The sequence below is a fragment of the Myotis yumanensis genome, unplaced genomic scaffold, assembly GCF_028538775.1.
Source record: "Myotis yumanensis isolate MYYU_CA2020_CCGP unplaced genomic scaffold, mMyoYum1.0.hap1 SCAF_16, whole genome shotgun sequence".
In the NCBI taxonomy this organism is placed as follows: Eukaryota; Metazoa; Chordata; class Mammalia; order Chiroptera; family Vespertilionidae; genus Myotis; species Myotis yumanensis.
Genome location: NW_027223767.1, coordinates 29,546,092 through 29,573,742, shown reverse-complemented (window position 1 = coordinate 29,573,742; position 27,651 = coordinate 29,546,092). Strand labels below are relative to the sequence as shown.

Sequence of the window (27,651 nt, the reverse complement as noted above, 5' to 3'; positions counted from 1 at the left end):
GTTGGCATGCGACCCAGGGGTTGCCCACCACTGCCCTAAACCCCTGGGAGAGGAGGTGTCTGCCAGTTCTCAGGGACTGAGTGTATTGGGGAAACAAGGGAGAGAAGACCTCTTCACCTTTGGACCACACTGCTGCTTGAGGAAGTATTGGCTTCCCCAGGGATTCCAGCTTCAGCCCTGCTTTTCTTGCCTATGGCCCTTCTTATTTACATATAAATACTTGACTATTTACACTTTCATTCCTTACACCAATTCTAGAGGTAGCTATGAACTGACACATTTGCAATACATGTTTAATTAGGCAGAAGATGGCCTTGCTCTGTGAAGGTATCAGTCGCTAGTTTCCCCACCTGTGTCAGAAGCAGACTCAGACGTGTCCATCCTCCTTAAGGAATCAGCAGATTTACTCCGCTCCCTGGAGTAAGAAGAAGACAAAGGTCAAGGCTTTGACTCTTGAAAGATACAATTAAACTATTCATTATTTCCTCGTTTCAGATAAGAATTCTAAGTGTTCCCAATTATTTACGTTTTCAAGAACGGTTCCTGCTCCTGTGCCTTCTGCTCCCCCTTTTTGCTCTGCTTCCTGCCAAATCCATGCTTCAGCGTAAACAACCGCCTGCTCCAAAATCCATGTTGCTAGAAAACAGATGGGGAGACATGAACTCTACGTTTCCCCTGCTTTGTCCCACCACAGTACTTTGTCCTCCTCAAATTTACCTCTATATCAATGTCAGACGAAGATGTGAATCCGGAGAAAAGGCTGCTTGGAGGAAAATACATACCAACAGTTAGTGATTCATGCCATTCTCCATGTCTCTCACACATACAGTTCTGGTCTTATTCGGACTAATTGGGTACTTGGGTCTATATTCCTGAGCAAAATCACCACACACCTTGAAAATGATTCCTTGCATGCTGGGCTTCCAATTCTCTGTGACAGTTTAAAATGGCCCTGCAATGTCTCTGGGGGACCTATGTATGTAGCTTCGCATAGGATATAGGCAGGATTTTCAGTATGTTACTGCATTTTTAAGCATGTGCAGTGTGGACAAAAGGGATCACACCTAACCAGACAAGCTCAGGGGAGGTCTGCATGGCAGTCTTGCAGACTCAGAGACCTAAAGTAACCACAAAAGATGGTCTGAAAATTAAATATTTAACTACACACAGGTTATAGTGGGTTCTCATGTCCTAGGCCAGTATTTTCCCTGACAAAGATCAACTTAGATCTTTACTGAGCCCATTTGTCTTCTTGCCTCTAAGATAACATCTCTGTGAAATGTCTGGGTAACTTGTAAATTCCTCTTTTTTCTGGACCCTTCAGGGTGCAACAAATAGCACCAAGACATTCCCTCATTGTTATGTTATCAAGTTAATCGTCAACTGTTAATTATGTTGAACTGTCCTGTATCCATCTATGTAAAAGCAGCACATGTCCATCATTTCACTTTTCTCCTATCCCAGAGGTTTTCCTGCTTTGCTTTATCCCACCTCCTTAATCTATCACCAATGGATTCCATGTAATCCACCTACATCCCTTTCCTTTGATTGCAATGTATAAATACAAATGTAACCTGCAATTCTTTGGAGCATTACCTCAATTCCTAGAGGTTCTACTTCCCAGCATATGTTGACAGTTTGGCTCAAATAAACTAAAAAAAATTCTTTACAATGGTTTTTTTACGTTAACAGCAGCAAAAATTCAGCACTCTTTGGGTCACCAACCTGCACCCAATCCTGCACCCAGCCCCTCCATTGGAGCACGCCTACCAACTCCACCACTGTAATGACAGAATGGCACACATTGCTCCTATAAGGTGACACCCTTCAGATGCTTGGTGGTTTTCAGATATGCATACCCTTGATGACCTGTGTAGTTTTCACCAGTGTCCTTAAAGTGAACACAAAGGTTTAAATCTCTTGACTTTCGTGATTTTGTGGGGTTTTCTGACTCAAGTGAATAATGAGCCATTTTCAGAGGTCACCTCTGGCCGCTTACAGAAAGAGGAAGTTCCTCTCCTTATAAAATTCTACTTTAAAAATCACCGGACCCATATTTACCTTGAGCTTCCCTTTTTCTTTAGCTTCCTCCGAAAAATCTATTTTGGAAGAAAACATTATGATTATTCAGCACAATGACCTCTAAAGCTTTATTCCTTCTCTTTTAAGTGAGATGGTAAATGTTTTGAGGACAGAAACTCTGTCTAGTACTTTGACTCTCCCATAGTCCTAACTTAGGACCTTGCATGCAGCTGGCAATGCATTTTATTGGCTGTTTCAGATCACATTCAGCAGATAATTCCCGATAAAAACTCTTAGAAGTAGCAAAGAAAATGAAAGTGCCTACCAGAAACCTACACAGCAGCTTTGTTTTAGTTCAAGAACAAGAGTAGCATGCCTGTTATTACTGATACTATTCATCATTGTTGAGGAGGTCCTAATTAATTTAATAGGAAAAATGAAGTACTGGAAGGAAAGAGACAAAACATATTTGCACGTGAGATAATGCACAACCTAAAAAGCCCAAGAGCATAGATTAAAATTGTATTCAGTCAGATGGCTAAATCAAGACATGCAAATCTCAACAGCTTTCCTACATACCACAAATAACTAATAAAAAAATGAAAGAGTCCATTTACAATATCAATAAAATGTATAATGAAATAAACTTAACAAAAAATGTGCAAGACCTATTAAAACTCTTCTGAAGGACTTGAGAAAGAATACACAAAGTGAGGTACCATGTTCCTAGAGGTAGTAAATATGCCAATTCTCCTTAAATTAACCTACAAATGCACTGTAATCCTATTCAAATTCCAAGATAATTTTTAAACATAAACTGACCAACTGACATTTGGTAGAGAAAATATGCAATGAAATGTATGAAAAAGATAAAAAAGGAGGCGTTTAACTTCCAAAAAGGAGTTTAAAATGGAACTGGAATTAGATAGTGACACAGGCCCTAGCCAGTTTGGCTCAGTGGCTAGAGCGTTGGCTTGCAGACTGAAGCATCCTGGGTTCCATTCTGGTCAAGGGCACATTCCCGGGTTGCAGGCTTGATCCCTAGCAGGGGATGTGCAAGAAGCAGATGATCAATTTTTCTCTCATCATTGATGATTCTATCTTTTTCTCCCTCTCCCCTCCTCCCTGAAAGCAATATATATATATATATATATATATATATATATATATATATATACACACATATATATATATATGGATGTAGATAGATAGAGAGATATAGCTATAGATATAGATAGATAGATATAGATATATAAATATATATATATACAGATATATGTATATGTCTATATCATTATATATATACTGCTACTGATAGTTCTACTGGTACAAAACAAAGATAACTGGGTCAACAGAATACAGTCCACAGAAAGGTAAATTTCAGATCAGTGAAGAAAGAATGAGATCTTCAGTAAAACATTTTAAGACAATTGGATCTTCATGTAGGGGAGTAACAGTCAACCACAAGAAAAGCAAATAAAACCAATGATAGTTTTTTTTAATTTGAGGGAAAAAAACAAATATGACAAAAGGACTAGAAGAAAATATCAGACTACTTTCATACTGTGAGGTGACAAAGACCTTGCTAATAAACTCCACACCCCATAAACCAAGAGAAGATCGACAGATATGGTGACAGACTGTCTACACACAGCATACTCTTCACAGCCCTTGCCCTCTTCCACCCTAGATTGTCTTCTTCCTGTTGATTTATGGAACTCTTTGTACATTAAATAACTTAATCCTTAGTGGCTTTCACTGAATTTCAATGTTTCCAATATTCCCCAGTGTTCTTTTTTGTTGTTGTTAATCCTCACCTAAGGATATTTTTTCCATTGTTTTTCAGAGAGTGTGGGAGGGAGGGGGCAGGAGGGAAGAAAGAGAGAGAGAAATAGGAATGTGACAGAGGCACATCAACTGGTTGCTTCCTGCATGGCAGGTGCCCTGCTACCCAGGTACCTGCCCTTGTCCTGGAATCAACCTGGGACCCTTCGGTGCTTGGATTGATGCTCTAACTACTGAGAAACAGCGGCTATGGCCCCAGTGTTTTTGTCTTTAAGGAGACAGAACAGTGGAGTAGGAAGCACGGACTTCGCAGTCAGGCAGTACAGGGTCCTGCTTTTGCCTTTGCCACTGGGAGCTTAAGTCCATCTCCATCTATGGGAGAAGGTGGTACTATCTTCCTCACAGGATTGTGGGGATTGAATCACTCACGTATATGGAAACATCTTCATCCTGTGCTTGGCCTCAACCAGTGCTAAGTTTGCTAATGGTGTCACAGACAAGGTGGTCAAATCTATCAAATTTTCTGCCTGTGGTATCAGGCTCAAAAAGCTGTTTCCCACCAACAGATTATAAATATATTGCTTCTGTTTTCTTCTAGTACTTATACAGGTTCTATTTTTTTTTTACATTTTGTAAATATGTTAAAGATGAGAATATAAATCTGCTATTATTTTCCCTCTCAAATAAGTAGGTGGCTTTTCTATTCCCATTTTTCATTTTCTTCCACAGATTAGAATATTAAAATGTGACATTTCAAAAGTCTTAGGAACATATAGGTCTGAAGCCACTTGGTCTTTACACATCTCTGCTCTGCTCCATGATGTGCTCACCTAGGTATTTCTCTCTTGGGGAGGCACATTTTTAAAAATTGTTTACCATATTTTTAAGTTCTCAGGGGAGGGAACTGCCTTACTATTACCTCAAAGAAAAATAGTGACATAGCTCACAAAAAAACTAGGAACAGCATGGCTGGAAGACTCTGGGAAAGCTTCATGAAGAAAGATGAACCTGAGCTGGCTTTTGAGATATTCACCGGACTTCCCCAGGGAGAGCACAATAAGGGAATTTTAGATGGGCAAAGGCATTTAAAAAAGTGGGAATGGGGCTGGTGTGGCTAGGTTATGGTGTGGGGTGGCTTTGGCTGGAATGGAGGGCTGTCATGACTGTTGAAAGGGTAAAGAAAATATACTATGTTGGATTTATGGGGTAGAGTCAAGATTGTCAGCTTACTAAATCGTTCTTTTAATGTCAGCAATCTGCCTGTAGGGAAAAGTACACCATTATGTAGTTGAACAAAAGGGACACAGACAAGCTCTAGGAACAGGTGATTCTGACATGACATGCTTTAGAGAAGCCTGATGCAGGATTTAGGTTGCAGTGTTTTAACTGAACCTACTAACACCATGCCTTACATACTGGAGAAGAAAGCTGCTAAGTATACCTTAAGAATTGATAAGATCACACTTTTATCATTATGCCATGTCCCGTCTGCTAGGGTGACATAGCTCCATGAGGTTGGAGATGCTATATCTCTCCTCATTTCATCCAACAAAGTAAGAAATCGGGAAGAGAGTAACAGGTGAGCACATCAACTCAACCTCGTTCATTTTGAGTTGAAGAAATTTTGCTATCATATCAAATCAGGCCTATCAAACTTAAGTTTCAAAATAGTCTAGTGGCTGGTATGGCTCAGTTGATAGACCATTGGCCTGTGGACTGAAAGGTCCCAGGTTCAATTCCAGTAAAGGGCACATGCCTGTGTTGCGGGGTTGCTCACAATAAGGGCCTTGCAGGAGGCAGCCCATCATTGATGTATCTATCTCTCTCTCCCTCTCCCTTCCTCTCTGAAATCAATAAAAATATATATTTTCAAAATGGTCTAATGGCTTGTTATCTTGATTTCATTTTCAGAGATTTCTAGGAGTGGGCTTCCTTTAGGCATCCCAAGAATATAATTTGTAATAAAAAAAAGAATAAAGCATATCTCAGTGCTCATGACTAAAGCAGAGTATCAAGTAGGAGTAGACAGGACAGTGGCTTTGATTTTCAGGTTGTGGGTTCTGAGCCTCCTCAAAGATGGACTATATATTGGAAATCTGAATGAACTGTTGTCTTACCACAAGGAGACAGAAAACTACAAAATAAAACGTTGTTACTGCAATCACAGGTGACGCAATGATGATTTCCTTCTTATATCTTGGCACTTCTTGCCTGAGCTAGAAGGAGGAGGAGGAAGAGGAAGAGGAGGGAGAGGAAGAGGGGAAGGTGGAGAGGGAGGGGAACAAGAGGAGGAGGAGGGTTAGGAGGAGGAGGAGAATGAGGGGGAGGAGAATAAGAAGAACAAGAACAAGAACACAAACAACAACATTAAAAAAAACCACAAAGATATGGAAAACATAAAAACTAACTATTCTCTAGCCTATTCTAATGAATTGCTAGCTATTCTTAACTACTACTCTAAAACCCCACCTTTCCACATGGTTCTTAAGCAATATACCAAATCTTACAGGTTTTTAAAGAACATACCACATCTGATGTGTTATGTAATCTGATCATTAGCATTTTCTTGTACAATTTGTTTATTTTAGAATTTAGGTCCTCTTCTCATCTACCCTAGGAACAGTGGCACAAATCTCTAAATGAGCAAAGTGGAAGATCACTGTCTAAGCCAAAATCACATGATCAAGACACGACTGAGAGGAGGTGCTCCTGGTCTTCCTACCTGGGTACTTCCATGGCATGTCCTAAATCAGTGATGGCGAACCTTTTGAGCTCGGCGAGTCAACATTTTGAAAAACCCTAACTTAACTCTGGTGCCGTGTCACATATAGAAATTTTTTGATATTTGCAACCATAGAAAAACAAAGATTTATATTTTTGATATGTATTTTATATATTTAAATGCCATTCAACAAAGAAAAATCAACCAAAAAAATGAGTTCATGTGTCACCTGTGACAGGCGTGTCATAGGTCCTCCATCACTGTCCTAAACTGACTAAAAGTCCAGGTCAGGTGTTTCAGGACCTGTCCTTACCTCATTAGACACCCTCTCTTCCTGCTTCTTGAGGGTTTGCATCCTCTCATCTTTCCATTGTTCCTCATCCCACTCTGAGTTGGATATCTTTACTTCCTGCTGCTCAGTGAGCAGACTCATCAGAAGGCCTATTCCAGAAAAGAGTTTCCTCGGTTAATTTTTGAAACTTGAATGGTTAAGTTCAGGTTTAAGAGAAGGATTTCATCTGTTGTTTTTCAAATGATTAGGGACATATCTGCATCATGTACATTTGAAAGAGGCAGTTTAATGAATGGTAATAAAGTTGATTCTATATCTTCTAGATTTCCCTCCAAGAAATAAGGCAATTGGTAATTTAGTGCACTATTAACATCACTTTTATCGTTAAAGTCTAGCTGCTCACTCATAATGGATGCCGAAGTGTCACGATTTTTGACTGAGGATGCCCTCTCTGGCTCAATGGTCAGCACAGTGCTGGTGTCCTGCCGGGCCTGTAATGTCTTCATTAGCGGTCCTTCTATTATGAGTTCTTCATCTGTCAAAAAAGAAGAAATCGCATTTGATATTGAAAGACTCACGGGACAGCTATTTGTCAGTCCACAGCCATACATCCCAGTCCAATATACAGGGAATCAGCAGGTATTTGAGTGCCATTTGGAGAGGAGAAATATAAACCCCAACTTACATCTATGATTGTCGACAAAACAAAAGGAGAAACTGTCTCTTTTTTTAAAGTGGTTAATTACTTAGAGCATTCCCTAGCATGACATATGGTGACTATATTTAGGATTATTCCATTGGTCCCCAAGGGCCAACTGCCGGTTACTGGAGGAAAGCCAGGGCTGGAAGACCCACTCAGTTAGACGCTCTGCAGATCTACTGTGAACTCACATTCACGCACCCATCCTGTCCTGCTTCAGATGCAGAGGGGCCCTGAGCCTTCCTCTCTCCACTCTCCAGGATGCTTGTGTTCTTGCTACCATCACAGATGACCACGATTAACACCCATGGCTAACACGTCCTCATCTGGACACACCCTTCTCCACTAACCCACCGATTCCTCACTTGGGCCCTGCCTTCACATATGGCAGCCCCATAACAGACGGCTCTATACAGAAAAAAACAATATGTCTAGCCTCGCTCTGTGCTTAAGATTTAGGCAGGCATCTGGGATGTACATTAAGAGACTTGCCAGGTTGTGTACCACTGTGGAATGTTCAATAAATCTATGGAATAAGACTTGGGGTTCTAAAATACATAAGGGAAAAATAACTTTTGTCAGATGCCTACTTTGCTATCATTTCATGTCATTTCTTATATTTTCAGCTGTACTTGGGGAACCATCCAAAGATTTCGACTGTGTGAAGGTCAAGTGTACCATTGTGCAGCTGGTACACAAGAATTTTCAGAAGAATTAACAGTATTGCTGGTGGTGATAAGGGTGAGAGAAGGAGGTAACGTCCTGGGAAAGAGCATGGGCTTGCGGGAGAGCCCCAAACTGGGAGCTGGAGACCTGGGCACGAGGTGATAGCTGTCAGCCCTTTCTGGTCTTGTTTTCACTCACCTTAAAAGGAGATGAAAATGCCTGTTCTGCCCACTGTTGGGGCAGAAGGGAGTAATATCATTGGTCAAAACATTGTTTTGAAAAATAAGCAACACTGACTCTATATCAGTAGCACAGATCACTGATAGAAACTTGTATTTAAGCTATCTGGGCATGAAAGCACATTTGGGAAGTTATCAAGTAGCTGCCAATAAACCTAACGTGTAGAAAAATACTTAAAAGCACACGACTGTTTGGTGGATAGAACACCTTGTGCTTCAGAGCAAGGTCAGAGTTGCACAGTCTAAAAAGAAAGAGCCCTCCCATGCCTTAGAAGGGCTGGGTAGCAGCTTCTGGTGATGGATCCAAAACTCTCAAGTTCCAAATAAAACTTACATGAAACAGCATCATTTGTACTCTTTTCATAAACTTGCAAAAACAAAATAAAAATGTATCAATATCTGTGTACACTGCAAAGGGCAATTGAAACCTAATGCATACAAAACAGTTTACAAACTGTGACACACTAATGAACAAGTTCTCATTTGGAAGCAAAGCACCCAGCAGAGAGCACAACACACGCAATGTAGCCATTAATGGTAATACCCTTCCCTTCATCTGACTTTTAGCAAAGAGAAGTTCTTAAAATTTTAGAGTTGAACTCTGAGTAAATGAATAAAAATAATACAGTTACTTTATTTGCCTAAAAATGTATTGTCATTGATTACAAATAAAAAATGAAAACAAAATAAAAATTAAAAGGTTTATCATCAGGCAATTGAGACTCACCACAAGGTGTGTCGGTCACACATTCCGTCTCGCAATTCAGTTTGACTGTCTTGGCAACAGCCTCAATATGATTTTTAAATTGGCAGAGGCAGCAGGCCAAACGCTTAGGTAAGATACTATAAATGGAAACATACAGAATTATATTAGTGACAAAGGAGTTACTTGGAAAATAGTTGTTTTTTAAAGCTTAAACATGCACCGACTGTATGACATAGCCATTCCAATTTCAGGCACTTATCAAGAGAAATTGAAGTATATTTCCATAAACAGACTTGTACATAAATATTCACAATAGCTTTATTTGTAATAGTCAAAAATTGGAACAAGTCAAATAGCCATCAATGTTGAAAAATACTGATATATCCATTTTTAATGGAATACTATTCAGCAATAAAAAGAGATGAATTATTGATAGGCAAAACAACATAGACTAAACCTATATAATAAAAGACTAATATGCAAATCGACCAAACTGCAGAACGACCAGTTGCTATGATGTGCACTGACCACCAGGGGGTAGACGCTCAATACAGGAGCTGCCCCTTGGTGGTCAGTGCACTCCCACAGAGAGAATGCCTCTCAGCCAGAAGCTAGGCTCATGGCTGGTGAGCACAGCGGTGGTGGTGGTGGTGGTGGTGGCGGGAGCCACTCCTGCCTCCAAGGCAATGCTAAGGATGTTCAAGTGTTAGCTTAGGCCCACTACCTATAGGGAGCTGTCACTGGGCATCCACCAAGATCTGGGCTGACAGACACTCCCCCACCGCCCTCCCCCCATTGCACGATTTTCGTGCACTGGGCCTCTGTTCTTAAAATAATCAGCTGAATAAAGGAGGCCAGTTAGAAAAGAGTAGATACTATACGATTTCATTTATATAAAATTCTAGAAAATGCCAACTAACCTATAGTAACACAAAGCAGATCAGTGTTTGCACAGGAATTGGGGAGGGCAAGGAGGAGTGGGAAGGAAGAATTATAAAAGGGACATGATACAGCTTTTTGAGGTTATAGACAGCTTGATTTTAATGATGGCTTTGTGGTGTGCAGGAGGCAACCAATCAACCAATTGATATGTCTCCCTCACATTGATCTCTCTCTCTCTCTCTCTCTGTCTCTCTCTATCTCTCACTCTCTCTCTCTCCCTTTTATCCCACTCTCTTCCTCTCTTCCACCCTCACTAAAAATCAATAGGAAAAATATCTCCTGGTGAGTATTAAAAAAAGACAAAAAAAACCCAAAAAAACAGTCCAGCCTGCCGGTGTAGTTTAGAGATTGAGAATTGACGTATGAACCAAAAGGTCACAGTTGGATTCCGGGTCAGGGCACAGGCCTGGATGCAGGCTCAATCCCCAGTAGGTTACATGCAGAAAGCAGCTGATCAATGATTCTCTCATCATTGAGGTTTCTATTTCTCTCTCTCCCTCTGCCTCTCCCGCTCTAAAATAAATAAAAATATATATTTTTTAAAAACATCTGGTCTTCAGTGATAAGTTTAATAAAAGGCACAACCTTGGAAAAGATATTTAGTAAACACATATCTTACAGAAAGGACTTTATAGAAAACACTTTAACACTTAATAATAAGATAAATGTCAAATTAAAATGGATTTGAACAGACACTCCATTGAAAAATGTATTTTCACATAGACATTCCACACATCAGCTATTAGAAAATGCAAGTTAAAATCCCGCTGCAATACAAATGCATTCCTACTAGAAAGGCTAATTTAAAAAATCAAACAGAAATATAAAGGTCAGGTGAAAATGTGGAGCAATTGCAACTCTCATCTACTGCTGGTGGGAAGGCGAGATGGAACAAGCACGTTAGAACACAGTTAGGCAGTTTCTTTACTAGTTAGATATGCACTCAGCATATAATGCAGCAACCCCACCCTTAGGTATCTTACTCCAAAGCAATGAAAACGTATGTTCACACAAAGACCTGCATGTAAGTATTTTTAGCATCTCTATTCATAATAGCCAAAAAACTAGAAACAGCTCAAATATCCATTACCCGATTACTACAGAAACAAACTAGTATATACACACAATTGGAATACTATGCAGCAATAAAAAAGAAATGTACTACTGATAGATGCAACAACTAAGATGGATCTCAAAAGGATCATGCTACATGAGAGAAGCCACACACAAAAAGCTACACTACCTACAGCATGTCAAACTCACAGCCCACGGCCACATGCCTCATTTATTTGGATCGTGTTAGCTTTTGAGTTTGACACACTTGCTCTACATGATTTCATTTATAAGACACTCTGTAAAAGGCAGGACTATAACAATAAAAAATCAGACCTGTGCTTGACAGGGGCTGAAGGTGGGAGAAGGAACTGAGTGCTGAGAAATATGAGGGGACCCTAGCCAGCTTGGCTCAGTGGATAGAGCATCAGCCTGTGGACTGAAGGATCCCCGGTTCAATTCCGGCTAAGGGCACATGTTGGGGTTGCGGGCTCATTCCCCAGTAAGGGGAAAGAGGCAGCCAATCAATGATTCTCTCTCATCATTGATGTTTCTATCTCCTCTCCTTCTCCCTTCCTCTCTGAAATCAATAAAGAAATACATTTTTTTTAAAAAGAAGAAATATGAGGGGCCCTGTGGGGATGATAAAAGTGTTCTGGATCTCTAATGTGATGATGCTACATTTATCAAGACTACACATTTATCAGAACTCACTAAACTGTACGCTTTAAAAGAGAGAATTATATGAAATACAAATTCTACTTAAATAAACCCGACTTAAGAAAATAAAAAAGCAAACCATAAGAACCAAGTGAAAATAAATATAAGAAAAATCAACTTGCCGAAACCGGTTTGGCTCAGTGGATGGAGCGTCAGCCTGCGGACTGAAAGGTCCCAGGTTCGATTCCGGTCAAGGGCATGTACCTGAGTTGCGGGCACATCCCCGGTAAGGGGTGTGCAGGAGGCGGCTGATCGATGTTTCTCTCTCATCTATGTTTCTAACTCTATCTCTCTCTCCCTTCCTCTCTGTAAAAAATCAATAAAATATATTAAAAATAAAAAAGAAAAATCAACTTACAGTTTTTCTAATTCAGGAGCTGTCATGAGAATGTTATCAAGTGTTGTCAATGTCACTTGTGTTCTTCCCATGTCTCTGAAGGAGAAAGACCAAACATGCATGATATGAACCCAAAGACAAAAATTCTATTCTTAAAAAGACACTTAACAACATCTGTTGACCTAAATTCTGGCTTCTCTGTCAAGCCAGCTCCATAATTCAAGGTGTTTTAGTTTATTTTCCATAGATAATCATTTTAGAGAGCTCTTCTTGAAGAAACTTAAATGTATTGCATCATCAAATTAATGTATTTTCATCATCAAACTAATGACTTTGGTGAACAGTACAATGTGTTATTTTGTTTTTGTGTTACCATCATCCTACTTTTCATTCTCTGTTCCAACCAGTATGTGATCACTTTTTTTAAAAAAGCACAGAATGTACAACTAATTCCTTTTTTCTTTCTGAGATCCATGGTATTTCTCCATGCATCTACATGTTTCATGTCCGAATGTGTTTTTCAACACTGCTCCCTTCCTCTGCTGGCTATCTTGCCCTTGTACATTTTTTTATCACTTTTCTGTGCCAATAAATCATTTTTGAGAATAACCCAGTTAAAATTTAAATTATGAGTTTGTTTGTCAAAATGCAAAATTGTTCTTCTTTGACAAAAGTAAGAACAGAAATCATCTCATGAGCCATGAAATTGTTGCAATACTTACAAATATTTCAATGCTGGCAAATTAAAAAGATATGGATCTTGAACAGTCATCAGAGGATTTTCATGTAGAATTCTGGAAAATGCAATAGAATTAAAATTGTCTGCATTTTTAATAACTGCTATGAAAGTTTATATTCATTTTGTTGGTTCAAAACGTGAAGGTTAAAAAAATCATTTTTGGTCTATTCCCAGAGATCACCCTTAGAATCTGTAAAGCATTCTCTTTTGTTGTTGTTAATCTCACCTGAAGATATTTTTTCCACTTCTTTTTTTAGAGAGAGTGAGAGAGACAAAAAAACAACAACAACACATCAATGTGAGAGAGACACATGGGTTGGTTGCCTCCACCACATGACCTAATGGGCGCCAGAAATAGAACCTACAACTCAGCTATGTGCCCTTGACCAGGTATTGAACCCAGAATCCCTTGTTGTATGGGCCAATGCTCCAACCACTGTATAACACAGGCCAGGGCTACAAAGGATTCTTAATTGGGGAACTACCCAAGTCTCTGAATGATAAAGTGCAGAAGAGAAAGTAAAAAAAAGAAAAGAAAGAAAGAAGTGGATAGCAAAGAAAAATATACTGAAGAACCTTTCAGATTGAAAACCCCATTATTGACTATGCTGATAGGAAGCTTCTGCTCTACAGAAAATACCATTTCTTTATTCTTTTTTTCAATATTTCTTTATTCATTTCAGAGAAGAAGGGAGAGAGAGAGAGATAGAAACATCAATGATGAGAGAATCATTGATATGCTGCCTCCTGCACACCGCCTACTGGGGATCAAGCCTGCAACCCAGGCATGTGCCCTTGGCCAGTATTTAAACTGGGACCCTTCAGTCCCCAGGCCGGTGCTCTATCCACTGAGCAAAGCCGGCCAGGGCAAGGAAATACCATTTCCAATGTCCTCATAATTCAAGGTGCTTTTCTTTCATCTCCAGAAATTTTTTAAAATCCAGTGTAAACCATCAAGTTAAATAGAAAAATAGACCTAATTCCTTGCTTTTGGAGCCAAAAATGGGATAGATGTAAGAGGAACTGGTGAAAGCCATGCTCCTATCACATACTCCCATGAGTATTCTTGCATCACAGGCTTTCTTATAGTGTATGGAATCACCTATTTACTTGTCAATTTCTTGGACTATTAGTGCCTGACATTTACTAGGAATTTAATGGATGTTTGTTTAAAAATAAATAATATTTTGATTACATATCAATCAAATAAATAAATTTCTTAGTTGGCACAAACTTTTATTCCCAGTGCTGAAATAAATTTTCCTCTCAATTCAGTATTACCACCCCCACCTCAATTCTTGAAAACAAAGAAGCCAATGCCAAATGTCATTTCTGGGAAAGCAGAGCATGGCATATGTCAGTTAGACTAGTCTCTTGGACACTTTGTACCTTAGTTTCCTCATTTAAAAAAGAAAAAAAAAAGAATGGCTCTTAAGCCATTCTTCTCGAGTTCAAACTGAGCTTATACCCAGCCAACCAATCACTGTATGAAGTTTTTACACATAGCTTTTTACATGTGTTCATCTTCTATTTCACTTACAACTTGTGTAACAGCTGCATTCCATGCCAGGTCTGAAATGTTCCAAAGTTCACTTTGGTGATTAAATTGCAACCAAGATTTCTATTAAAAAAAGACAAGAGCAAAAGAAGAGAAAAAAATTCTTTCAGATCACTTATCCTTTAGCAGAGATTCTAATTTATATATGATAAAAACACCTCAATACTCCCTCTATATACTAAAATTCTTACTATGGGAGATATTGGCTTATCGTTTATGCTTTCATGTTTATACATGTGGTGCATTAGATACAAAAAAATGCTTCTATTAAACTGATCCATATTTCTCTCAAATAAGGCTACACAACCTCAACACTATTGACATTTGGGGCTAGATAATTCTTTATTATGGGGAACTGTCCTTTGCCTTGAACAATAATTCTGGCCTCTGCCACTAGATGCCAGTAGCAAATCTACAGTTCTGACAACTACAACTCTGGCTATTGCCAAGGGTCACCTGGTGCAAAATCACCCTGGTTGAGAACCACTGCTATAGTATGGTTCATACTGTTTTTAACTTTTTGAGGAAAGTCCATACTGTCTTCCACAGTGGCTACACCAGTCTGCATTCCCACCAGCAGGGGAGGAGGGTTCCTTTTTCTCCACATTCGCACCAGTACTTATCATTTGTTGATTTGTTGATGATAGCCATTCTGATTGGTCTGAAATGTTATCTCATTATTGTTTTGAGTTGCATCTCTCTGATGATTAGTGACTTTGAACATGTTTTCACATGTCTCTGGACGTTCTGTATGTCCTCTTTCAAAAAGTGTCTATTTAGACCTGTTGCCCATTTTTGTTGGATTATTTATCTTCCTTTTGTTAAGGTGTATGAGTTCTCTGTAAATTTTGGAGATTATACCCTTATTGGAAAAATCATTGGCAAATATGTTCTCCCATGCACTGGGCTTTCTTGTTGTTTTGTTGATGGTTTCTTTTGCTGTGCAGATAGAATGGTTCATTCGGAATGTGACAGAATTCTCACACTAATCTATGCTAGAGACAAATGGGATTTGCTACATAAATTTAGTAGTTTTCTAGTAATAAAATTTTAATCTTACTTCAAAATAAATAACAAAAAGGTTTACAATTATGTTTTATGAAATTCCTAAACACAATGAGGTTATATTTATAACTTACATATATTGTAAAAGAGGTAATGAATCAAATGCATTCTTTTCAATAAATTCTATCTTATTGCAGGACAAGTCCCTAGAAAAAGTGAAAGAAAAATAATGTTTAATTACTTATTAGTATGTAATTAGTAGGAATAACTGGTAGACGTTACAATAATATTGAATACACAGGTTTAGTCTAAACTGAAAACCTTAAGAATTGTGATTTGAACCATCCAGAACCCATTATACTGCCCTCACTCAAAAGTCTCACCATCAGGATCTTCACAGATACAACATACAACTATAGATCTGGATACATTTTGAAGGTATTTATTCCTGAGAGCAGAAGAATTGATTAGAAGACCCTTTGTGGTCTCATCAAATTTAGATTATGAGCTAAAGTTTATATCTTCGTGTACATTTATAAATGTCTAACATTAAAAAAAAATAGTCTCACATCTACACACCTCCCTGGTTTACTTCTGTGTTTTAGACAAATTCAATACCAGAAGAAATAAAAGATGCCTTTTCACATAAGTTAAAAGGAAGTGACTGCTCTAAATAATACAGAACTTTGAACTAATACAGAACGTTGAACTAATGATACTTTCTATTATACTAATAGCAATTCATTTCTTATTATACATTGTTTTAATATCCATGTATTTAATGGCTTCAGTTGTACTGTGGTCGGACAACAGAACACAACATGGTGCTGGATTTTTATTTGAAAACTCCATCCCTTGTCTATAATTGACTGTCTTATTTCCATTGATTCCACTTTAGTCCCTCACTTTTCTCACTTTTCTAACTGTCTTCTGACTGGTGTTTCCATCTATAATCTCCCCTTTGCTAAACCATCCTGCACACAATCACCAGATTAACACTCCAGAAGTGGTTCTCAAATACCAAGTCAGCATCACTTGGGAACTTATTAAAGATGGAAATTCTCAGTCCGACTGTGGATCGACTGAATTAGTAACTGAGGGTACAGCTTGAGTTTTAACAAGCCCTCCAAGTGACTCTGTTGTAGGCTAAAGCTTCTCCTCGAGCAATGCTGTGATAACTTGGTACTTGGTATTCAAAACCCCAGAAGATCTGGCTCTAATCTCCTCCTCCGCCTACGTGTACTCTACAGCTACTCAAGGTATATTTTCCCAAGCACCTTTTGCAAGCTTATTCTACTCAAGATGTCTGTCCATTGATCCCCAAAAGCCCTTCAAGGTCGTGTTCAAACAGCACTGCTCTACTGACATCTTTGCTGATCCAACATAAAGTCTTTTTTCCCTCTGCTGTCACCAAAACCAATTTATATATTCATTTCTTACAAAATTTTAATAGAGTTATTTTTGCATCCTATCTCCTCTGAGTATAAACTCCTTAAAGTATGGACTGGGTCTTGCTCATCAGCATTGTCTACTGACATGCAAACAGGTGCAAACTGAAATATTTATCAAGTAAACAAATAGCTGGGAAGTAGAGAGAAAAATGATTTTTAAAAGAAATGTAGTTTTATTATTTCATGGCTCCCTCTTTTGTGCCACTGCAGCACATAGTCTTCCATTTAGTACTTGTGCTGTATGGTTTGAGTTAATATGTTTATTTTCCCTATGAGAGCATGAATTATCAGAAGGGTAGGAACCCTGACATACTTATCTTGTGCCTATAGTTCTAGGTACAGTGCTTGGCATGTTCTGTTTTAGATTGCTTATTGATAGGCATTTTTTAATGGATGGGAATATTTTTTGCTAGCATCAAATAGGTAGCTTACAAAGTATTTCACAGTAGAAGTAATGAATGACATAACCTATTGAGCAATTATTTACTTCATTTTATTTCCTCCAAACTGTATGGAAGGTTTGAAAGCGAGATAGCAAGAAGACCAATATAAAAGTGGATGTCCCTCTGAAGTTTGAAAGGTTTGATAATACAAATGACTATTTTTAGTGTCATGTGAGGCTCTTTATACCTACTTGCCTGAAGCCTTCCATATTTGCAGAAAGAATCCATTTGCTAAATAGCATCATTCATTAGCCTAATAAGGATTAATGACAGACACAGCTCTGGGTGCCATGGACAAAGAATCATAGTTGAGTTTTTATACTAACGAACATCTCCCTATTTCTAAGTAAATATGATACTAGGCAAGCATTTCTTCCTTGACAAGGAGGCTGAAGAGATTTTTATTTTGTAATTAGTGAAGTTAGGGGCATTTCTGATATATTTACTTAGTGGAGACATTTCTAATACCACTTAACCATCATTTTAAACATTTACTTTTACTATTGGTATACCAATTCTTGCATTGAAATCCTCAACACCAGTCTGCTCTCTTCATAATATAATATGCTCTTAATAATATTTTTTACATAAGTCATCTGCTAAAACATTTAATTGTAAATGTTAATCTAATTTAGAATCAATTATAAAAAAATTTTGGGTTAATGGCATTCAAATTAATGTAAATGCTTTATCTTTTCTTGTCCTATAGGAGGCAATTTGAGGTTAAGCTAAATTCCTCTCATTTTACTAAATCAACATTTTAAAACCTTTTATGTAAAGGGCAGACAGTAAATATTTTAGGCTTTGCAGGCCACAAATAGTCTGTCTTGCATACTCTTCTTTGTTTCTTTTCTTTCAAAGTCCTTTAAAAGTGTGAAAATCCTTCTTAACTTATGTGCTGTAAGAACCAAACAATCTGGGGGAGGAAGGAGGTGGCCGGGGAGAGGTAAATGTGGGGGAAAGGATACTTATGTAATACTTTAAAAGATAAAGAATTTAAATTAAAAAAATGTAATGAGCAATCATAGGCCCAATTTGATTCTTGGGCCCTAAACTAAATATAAATATAAGCAGATGGTATATAAACCTTACATAACAAGGCTCATAATGGTGTGTATCATTACTCAGACCTCATCACCACTTTTACTCCATAACTGAAGAGTTTTTCCTATCAATATTTTGTCTAGAGGGCAAAACTGAAACTGAAAATGCATAGGAGATATTAAATGCTAGAGATGAGCTACACAGACTTATGGAATTGTAGAATTTTATTGCTGGAAGAAATTGTAGAAATTTTTTCATTTGAACCCCTTATTTATTTTATAGATAATATAACTAAAATCTCATAAGTAAATACAATTAACTTACAAATACTGGAGGGAAGCCAGGCCTTCAAATGAATCTTTACGTAATTCTCTCAAATTATTTGCACTGAGATTTCTGAAAAATGAAAAGGTTATATCTGGATCAAAATGCAAAATAACTACAACTATTTCCTGCACAGAAATATATATGGGGAAACCCGGGTAATGGTGCCCGCGAAATACCCTAATTTTTATTTAATTGAAGGAAGATAATCTGTTTTTTTTCAAACCTTTCTTCTCCCATCCTCTTTTGCAAACAATATAGCATTCTAAAATGGATTCACTTTCTTTACTCAGCTTTCTTTCTTTCCAAAGAACTTACCAATATTTGAAATGATATGTACCTAGTTAATACGTATATATGTGTGTATATATATACACAATATAGGCCTAGTGCACAAAATTCAGGCATAGGGTAGGGTCCATATACCTGGCTGGTGATCAGGGCTAATTGGGACCTTCCGGCTGCCTGGCCAGGGCCTCCCTTCCCTGGTTGCTGGCTGCTGGCCAGGGCCTTCCTTCATTTGTTTCGCACCACTCCCTGATGGTCAGCGCACATCTTAGCAAGCCATCGGCCTCCCAGTTGAATTCCCATGGGGACAATATGCATATTAGGCTTTTATATATATATATATAGGTATTCATTTTCATATTATATACTTGTAAACCCCTTGAAAAATGGAGTAATTTGTCTACTTTGTTCTTGAGCATGTAATTCTGGCACATAAAACAGTTCCTGGCACATAGCAGACGTTCCATAAATACTTTTTCCATGATTTCAGAAAATGACAAACATCATTTTCAGTCTACTACTTTTGTTTAAAACAAATCATCCATTTACTATCACTCATGAGAATAAGCACAGCTTTATAGGCAAGGAACTGTCTTTCTTCTCCTCTACATTTGTGACTATTAATCTTTGGAGACAAGAGCCCTGTGAGAATTTCATAAAACTATGGACCCTTTCCCTAGAAAACTACACTTTCTTGAATACATGCCAAAGTGTGCATCTAATTTTCATTTGCTGATTACCACTTCAGGCCAGAGTCGGTGAATAGCATTGTATGGATTGAATTCAGGGGGCCAAACCTGAATGGGAAATAAAATTACATCTCTATTTTCACAAACAGCTACCAAAAATTAGCATTGCCCTACATTGTGAATGTAGGCAACAAACCATACTAGATTAACAGTATAGTACTTCATTGGGTCTCCAATAAATTCACAGATGTTTTCATATAATATATTTGTTGCAGATATCTCAAAATAACATTTATTCTCATCACTACATTAAAGTTATAATAGTTATCAGATCAACCACTATAGCTTGTGTTACTTATGAGAGGAGCAGATTTGCCATGGCTGCTTTTGCTTAGTGGTTAGAGTGTTGGCCAACAAACCAAAAGGTCATGGGTTCGATTCCCAGTCAAGGGCACATACCTTGGTGGTAGGTTCAATCCCTAGCCCCAAACCAGCAGGAGGCAGTCAATCGATATCTCTTTCTCATGTCTTTCTCTCTCTCACTCTCTCTCTCTTTCTCTCTCTCTCTTTCTCTCTCTCTCTCTCTCTTTCCCTCTTTCCACTCTCTTTGAAAAATAGTAATGGAAAAAATATCTTAGGACAAGGATTAAAGAAAAACATAAAAAAGAGAAGTAGTATCAATAATATTTTTATTGTTTTACTTTAAAAATATACTTTTATTAATTTTACAGAGGAAGGAAGAGGTAGAAAGAGAGAGAGAAACATCAATGATGAGAGAGAATGATTGATCAGCTTCCTCCTGCACAGCCCACTGGGGGTTGAGCCTGCAACTGGGCATGTGTCCTCAATGGGAATCCCACAGTGACTTCGATGTTCCTAGGCTGACACTCAACACTGAGCCATGGTGGCTGGCCTTTCAATAATCTATTTTTTTAAAAATATTTTAGTCCTAGCTGGTTTGGCTCAGTGGATAGAATGTCTGCATATTGACCAAAGGTCCCGGGTTCAATTCTGGTCAAGGGCACATACCTTGGGGTGCAGGCTCTTCCCCAGCCCAGGCCTGTTAGGGGCTCCTGCAGGAAGCAACCAATCAATGTGTCTCTCTCACATTGATATGTCTCTCTGTCTTTACCTCTCTCTTACACTCTCTCCAGAAATCAAAGGGAAAATATCCTCAGGGGAGGATTAAAAAATGAATAATCATAGGAAAATAAAAAATGTTTTTAAATACACATTTTAATAATAGCTTTCCTTTATTTTCATATATATTTTAACTTATACATCTTTTAAAAATATAGTCCTCAAGAATATAGGCTTCTGCAGATAACCAAGAGATATTTGGGAGGAAAAATGGTAAGAAATGGTGCAGTGGGGGGTCCACTGACTCTAAGTTAGGAACCTCTTCTTTCCAAGGTATAAATCTCAAGCTGACTTAGAAATCTCCAAACCTGCCTGGCCAGCATGGCACAATGTTTGAATGTCAACCTATGAAGCAAGAGGTCACGGTTGATTCCCAAGTGGAGGTATATGCCCAGATTGCGGGCTCAATCCCCGGTGTGGAGTGTGCAGAAGGCAGCCGATCAATGGATTCTCTCTCATCATGGATGTTTCTATCTCTCTCTCTCTCCCTCTTCTTTTCTGGGATCAATAAAAAATTATTTTTAAGAAACAAATGTTCAATAAATAAAAGTATCTGAATTCACAAGTAATCAGAAAAATTCAAACTTAGGTGGGACCGCCTTTATTCACTCATTAGATCAGCCAAAAAATGGAGACTATCTAGTGATGGAAGGATAGAAGACAATAAATACTGTAGTTGCCCACTTAGTGGTGTATAAATTGGCATAATTTCTTTAAGGAAAATTAAATGCTGTATCAATATAGTTTCATCCCAACAATTCCATTTCTAAATATCTATTCTACATAAATACCAGCCCATGGTCCCAAAGATGCATGGACAAGAATGTATGTTGCATCAAATACATGTAACAAGAAAACTGGACATAATCTAAATATCCATCAATAGGGGGATTATTAAACTATGAAATATTCTGAAATAGTTTGAATGAATTGGGTAACCCTCTCTCTAACAAGAAGGAAACATGTGTAAGATATATTATGAGGAGAAAGAATCAAGACGTAGGATGTTATCAATTATGTAAAGAAAGATATGAAAATCACATAACATACCTATTTTGCTATCTGTAAATATGTATGTAGGCAAATGCATTGAAAAGGATATGTAAGGAAATATAGGAAACATAGAGAAGCAGTTACCTTCGGGTGGGGATGAGGACACAAGCAGGGTTTTCAGTATATCTGCTATCTAATTTTCATATATTAAAAAACATAATCATGTGTTGCTTATCATAATAGAAAATAAGTTTCAATTGACTGTGATTATAAAGAGGGCCTACCAAATTTAATTTTTTAAAATGAACAGAATTGCAATCAATAGACTTGATTTGGGATACAGAGTAGGAAATACCTTTTCTCAGAGCTACTGACCTCAAAATTCTGGACAAAGAAGTTCTTACAATGCAGTTAGTTTTTTTAAATTTACGTATGGAGAGAATATACTCACAGTTTCTCAACCAAATGGTATGACTTCCACGTATCTTTACCAATGTAAGAAATGGCGTTTCCTTGCAAGTTTCTGCAAAGAAACAGTTAATATCATTGAATAAGTAAGAAACAAATGAACAGAATAAGTAAAACAATCATTGCAACCTTGATATTTAAATGCAGGAAACACAAGCTTTCTAATTTCCACATCTGTCAGCTTTCCAGTTTGCATAATTAATAAAGATATAATGTGAGCTCCAGTTGGTTTTGCTCAGTGGATAGAGCATCAGCTTGTGGACTCAGGGGTCCCAGGTTCAATTCTGGTCCAAGGCACATGCCTGGGTTGTGGCTCCATCCCCAGTAGGGGGCGTGAAGTAAGCAGCAGATCAATGATTCTCATCATTCATCTCATCATTGATTCTCATCATTGACCTCATCATTCTCTCTCTCCCTCTCTCTTCCTCTCTGAAATCAATAATAATGTATTTTTTTTAAAAACCCACAAACAGTGAGAATGTGTCCATGAATTACAAGTGTTTAAAAGAAGCTGTTAAATTCCTGAGGTTCAGTTTCAAACACTAACTCAGTGGATGACTTTGAATCTTTAGCTTTGTCCTCATCCCTCAGCAATAACTTACCTATTCAGTTTACATATTTTTCAGGAAGGTCAGAAAAAGTCAGTTATCTGTCTGCCCCTCTGCCTAGTGGACATCTCCTCTCAAGCAGAAGCCTTCTTGTTGCTTTATGCTCACCAATGAAAGAAGCCCAAACTGAGCTCACCTCCTCAAACTGGTTCTCTTTCACAACTGCTGTATGCCCACCTGTCATACCACCATCATTCTCCTCATCATCCAGGACAGAAATTTTCCAGGGTCATATTTGATCTTTCTCTTTACTGTACATCCCATACTCACTCCAGTCAATTACTAAAGCTTGTCAGTTCTTCCTTTATAGTGTTCCGAGGATTTTCTTTCTTCTTCTATCACAACACTCTGATTCAGAGTCTTCCCACTGAACTCCTAGAGTATTCTACTCGGTCTCCCTGAGTCAAGATTTCCTTTCTAGATCACTCTACCTATGGAATCTGAAATAATCCCCACACCGCCCCCCCCTTTTTTTTTACTCATCTGTGTTTCTCACTTGAAAACTTTCAATAGGACTCCTTTTCTCAGTGTAACTTCGAAACCCCTAGATCTGATAGTCAAGAGTTTTCATCATCATATTTTTCACTACTTCCTAAACCAATTCTTTATAACCAGACTGGTCTATTAAGTCATGCTCATTCCTGTAGCCATGCCTTTGCCCTACTGTAGTCACTATTTTACCAAACCATAGCCTCCCTTAAGTCCCAGCTAAACTTCTGGGTTATCCATGCAGCTTTCCCTGACTTCCATACACCAATAACTAAAGATTCTGCTGTATTATAGCACCTCTGGCCTGTATTTCTTTTAGAACTTAATTATATATCACCTCCTTTTTTATGTATATTCCCTTTCTTCCCCCCTACCGCTGTCATGTTCCATAGACAAAGTCATACTTCTGTGGCTCACACAGTACTTAAACCTGGGCTGGGAACAAAATGGGTCATTTATATAAAAAGCCAGGGGGCAAAGATAAGTTCTAGATATGACTGAGGGATCAAATAATAATAGCGAACACAGACATATGTTAGGAAATTTTATAAATTATATATATGTATACACACACACACACACACACACACACATTAACTCTTCTAAAACTCACAACAATCCTATGTAAAGGTAACTATATAATCTTCATTTTACAGGTGAGGAAATTGAGTCTCAACACTAATAAAGGCGTACTGGGTTCAAACCCAGTCACTCTGGTTGTAGAATCTCTACTCCTAACCACTTTGTGGTATCACCACCAATGAGTCTGGGAGAGGGCCATGTGGCTATAAAGAGAATGAAGCATAAGTGGGAGGACAGTAGAGGTTAAGGAATGAAATGCTAGGGATAAAAATTTGGAAAAATAATATGGGCAATTACAAGCAAAAGACTGGTTAAGGGGGAACGAAGTATTAAGAAGAATAAAGATAAGGAATAGCTGTCAAACAAAGATAAAAACAAAGTCATTCAACATGGTTTGGGGGAGATGAGGAAGGCCCAGGAAGACCTCAAGCAAAAGGCTGCCATGTCAGCCAGGATGCAGAGAGCAAATGAGGAAAGGCAATACTTACAAGATGGTGAAGGTGCCATTATAGGTGCTGGGCTCTGGTACTGGCACTCTGTTGAGCCTCTGCTTGGAGCCAAAACCAATACATGACAGTGTGCCATTACTGCAGGAACAGAGCTCACAGATGTTCATGCTGGCACTCTGTTCAGTCATTGGAGGAACTGTCTCTGATGACTCCCCCGAAGTGTGTTCAGGAGTGATGGTGAGTCCCAGGTCCACGGGTGGAATGCTTGGCCACTGAGCCTGAACCAGCACTTGGGGGGGAAATGTCACCTCAGAGGGCTTTGGCGGAGCTGCAGTCTGCTGCAGGGCTGTAGCCGCAGCCCCCGAAGTGTGATCAGGAGTGATGGTGAGTCCAAGGTCCATGGGTGGGATGGTTGGCCACTGACCCTGAACCCCCACTTCCTGTTGAAATGTCACCTCAGAGGGCTCTGGAGGAGCTGCAGTCTGCTGCAGGGCTGTAGCCGCAGCCCCCGAAGTGTGTTCAGGAGTGATGGTGAGTCCCAGGTCCACGGGTGGAATGCTTGGCCACTGAGCCTGAACCAGCACTTGGGGGGGAAATGTCACCTCAGAGGGCTTTGGCGGAGCTGCAGTCTGCTGCAGGGCTGTAGCCGCAGCCCCCGAAGTGTGTTCAGGCGTGATGGTGAGTCCCAGGTCTACGGGTGGAAAGGTTGGCTGCTGAGCCTGATGGATGTGAGAATTTTTTATCTCTTCAAGAGGCACCGAAGGTAGAACTGATCTCTTTGAAGAGCGAACATATTCACGATAGGGTTGTTGCTTATCTTGATCTCCTTTGTCGTCCAACAAAAATTTCAATTGCTCAGAGGACACTGCAGGCTGAGTTGCAGCTTCTTGTTGGGGTGGAAGCTGAACTAAAGCCTCCTGAGGGTTTGGAGAAGGTTCCGTTTTCTCAGGGGCCTCTGCAAGTACAGCTGAGACTTCATGGTTGATAGAAGAAAGTTCAAGGTGTGCAGGATTTTGCTGATCCCAAGACCAGGGCTTGGTGGGCCCCAGGGGCATGGGGGTCAGCAGGAGAGAGTCCATGGCCACCTCCGGAATCGGAGCGGCCAGGACCTGCAGCCACAACAGCTGCCATAGGAACAGGAACCGTGGGGCCCACATGTGCAGCCCGGACATGACAGGCAGAGGTCCGGGGCACAGTGAGCCACCAAGGCGAATGGGGCAAGGAGAGTGACCCAGAAGACTGGGGCACAAGAGGTAATCCAAAATAATGGAGCACAATTAGCGATCCAGGAGACTGGAGCACAAGGAGCGATCCAAAATACTGGGGCACGTACACGCAACCCAGAGAAGTGGGACCAAGTCCCTGAGCTGAGCAGGAGCCCAATAATTTGCAGCCATGTCACAATTGGCAGCCATGTCACAATTGGCAGCCATGTCACAATTGGCAGCCATGTCACATTTGGCAGCCCTGTCCTGCATGTGCCCCTTAGCAACCAAGCACCCCTCCCCCACCTAAAGTTCTAACCTTTATTTAGGCAACCTTTATTATTCTTGGGCTGAAGTGCCTACAGAAGAGGGAGCCTTTTCCCCAAAATCACCAGCGACCAAGTGGTTCCTTTCACCTGAAGAAAAGATAACTATCTCCCTCTGGGTCTCCCCTTTCCACTCACAGTGAGGCAGGATTTGGACTGCACACTTGGGTAGCCCCAGAGCCCAGGCATGGTGGGATGTAGGGAGGGGGTGTAAAAGAAGGTGGGGAGGAGGGGAGTATTGAAGAGCTCTCCAAGAAAGCCACAGGGCCTGGCATCTTGTTATAATGTACCCCACGAATCACAGAAGGACGCCTCAAGAAGTCGAATTAAAGAGTCACGTTTATTGCAATCCGGGGCTCTGAGGGGGCATTTCGCTCTCCCAAATCTCGAATTGATAAGATGGCCGCAATACCAGTTTTATAGAGGCAAAAATCACAAAGGTATTGAGTACATCCCAGGGTTTGGGATGAGGAACCTGGTTGGCAAAAAAGCAGTTTGCAGAAGCAGAATTAAGCATGTTAATTATAGTTTTGGGTCTCAGGATCACTGCCTTGACAGAAACACATTATCTAGAGCCCTCGGCTCTTGGGACCACTGAGTCACCAGGAACACATTATCTAGAGCCATCGAGGCAATTTAGAGTAAATGTGCTGTCCTGGTTTTGGGGACTAGAAGAATGTGCTTCCTAAAACCAGTAAGATCACAATCAATGGGATATTCACATTACAATCAAAAGGCATTCAATCGAATGGGATGATTTCTATAATTCAGAAAATCAAAATAACTTTTCTATTGTTAAGCCAAACAGCAGGGTTAGAGTTAAACTACAGTTTCTACCTGAGATGGTTGCTACCATACTTTATTCTCAGGAAATTCAGAAGAGCTAGTCCAGTCTGGCAATCTGAGCTCCTCTTCAAAGCTGAAATCTGAGAGTCTTCCTCCCATGGCCATACTGCTTCCTGGAAAAATAGCTGACCTACAAAATACACCAGTTAGAGTGGTGTGGAGTGGGACACACTTTACAGTTCAAAAATGTTGCCATTTTCTTGAAATTCTCAATTTCCATGTTTGATTTTTTTAAAAAATTCGCACCCAAAGATATGTTTATTGATTTTAAAGAGAGACAAGGGGGTAGGGAGAGGGGGAGAAAGAGAGAAACATCAATATGAGAGAGAAATATATCGGTTGCCTACAGTACACAACTGATATCACATGGCATCCTCACATGGAGAGTAGACAGAGAGGAAGCAAGCTCTTCATGACCCTGACAAGGACACTATTCTCATTCATGAGGGCTTCACCGTTATGATCTCATCTAACCCTAATTACTTGCCAAATGAAATAATACTCTTGCATTGGTCATTGGGTTTCAACATATGAATTTGGGTTGGGGTGACATAAATATTGAACCGTAACATTTCAATTTTGGACTTAAGCTAAGTTTGTGGTTCTTGGTTACGCTAGACCTATCAAACTAATACAGACTCCAACTACTCTTCAGGAATGGTTTTGAACTTCAGTGATTAGTGGGTTGAGAAATCTTCTCAGGTCTCTTGATTAATATAAAGCTAATTGAAAATAGCATATGCATAAATAACTTCCCTTAATCTTTAGAGAATAAAAGAATTATCACCTTATAAAAATATATTTTTTGTTGATTTCAAAA

The 27,651-nt window shown here is 39.2% G+C and overlaps 1 protein-coding gene across 1 annotated transcript; it reads right to left on the bottom strand.

The window, feature by feature from the left end:
- Positions 1–279: 279 nt before the first annotated feature.
- Positions 280–25,915, bottom strand: LOC138994935 (leucine-rich repeat-containing protein 37B-like). The gene is made up of 15 exons (XM_070395264.1): positions 24,494–25,915; positions 22,310–22,381; positions 18,749–18,820; positions 15,621–15,692; positions 14,464–14,544; positions 12,907–12,978; positions 12,206–12,280; positions 9,154–9,269; positions 7,225–7,356; positions 6,843–6,970; positions 5,925–6,023; positions 2,062–2,099; positions 718–763; positions 527–636; positions 280–415 (listed from the first exon to the last, which is right to left on the bottom strand). The coding sequence occupies exons 1-15, from the start codon at positions 25,624–25,626 to the stop codon at positions 331–333; spliced, it is 2,331 nt and encodes a 776-aa protein (XP_070251365.1). The 5' UTR covers positions 25,627–25,915; the 3' UTR covers positions 280–330.
- Between the last annotated feature and the right edge of the window lie 1,736 nt (positions 25,916–27,651).

Bases quoted from the DNA above. Each gene is read 5' to 3' on its own strand.
- LOC138994935 (XM_070395264.1), bottom strand. From the start codon at position 25,626: ATGTCCGGGCTGCACATGTGGGCCCCACGGTTCCTGTTCCTATGGCAG. The intron at 9,270-12,205 runs GTAAGTTGATTT...TTCCATTTATAG, and splicing joins GCTCCTGAATTAGAAAAACT to TATCTTACCTAAGCGTTTGG. The intron at 6,971-7,224 runs GTGAGCAGCTAG...TTTCTGGAATAG, and splicing joins CACTTCGGCATCCATTATGA to GCCTTCTGATGAGTCTGCTC.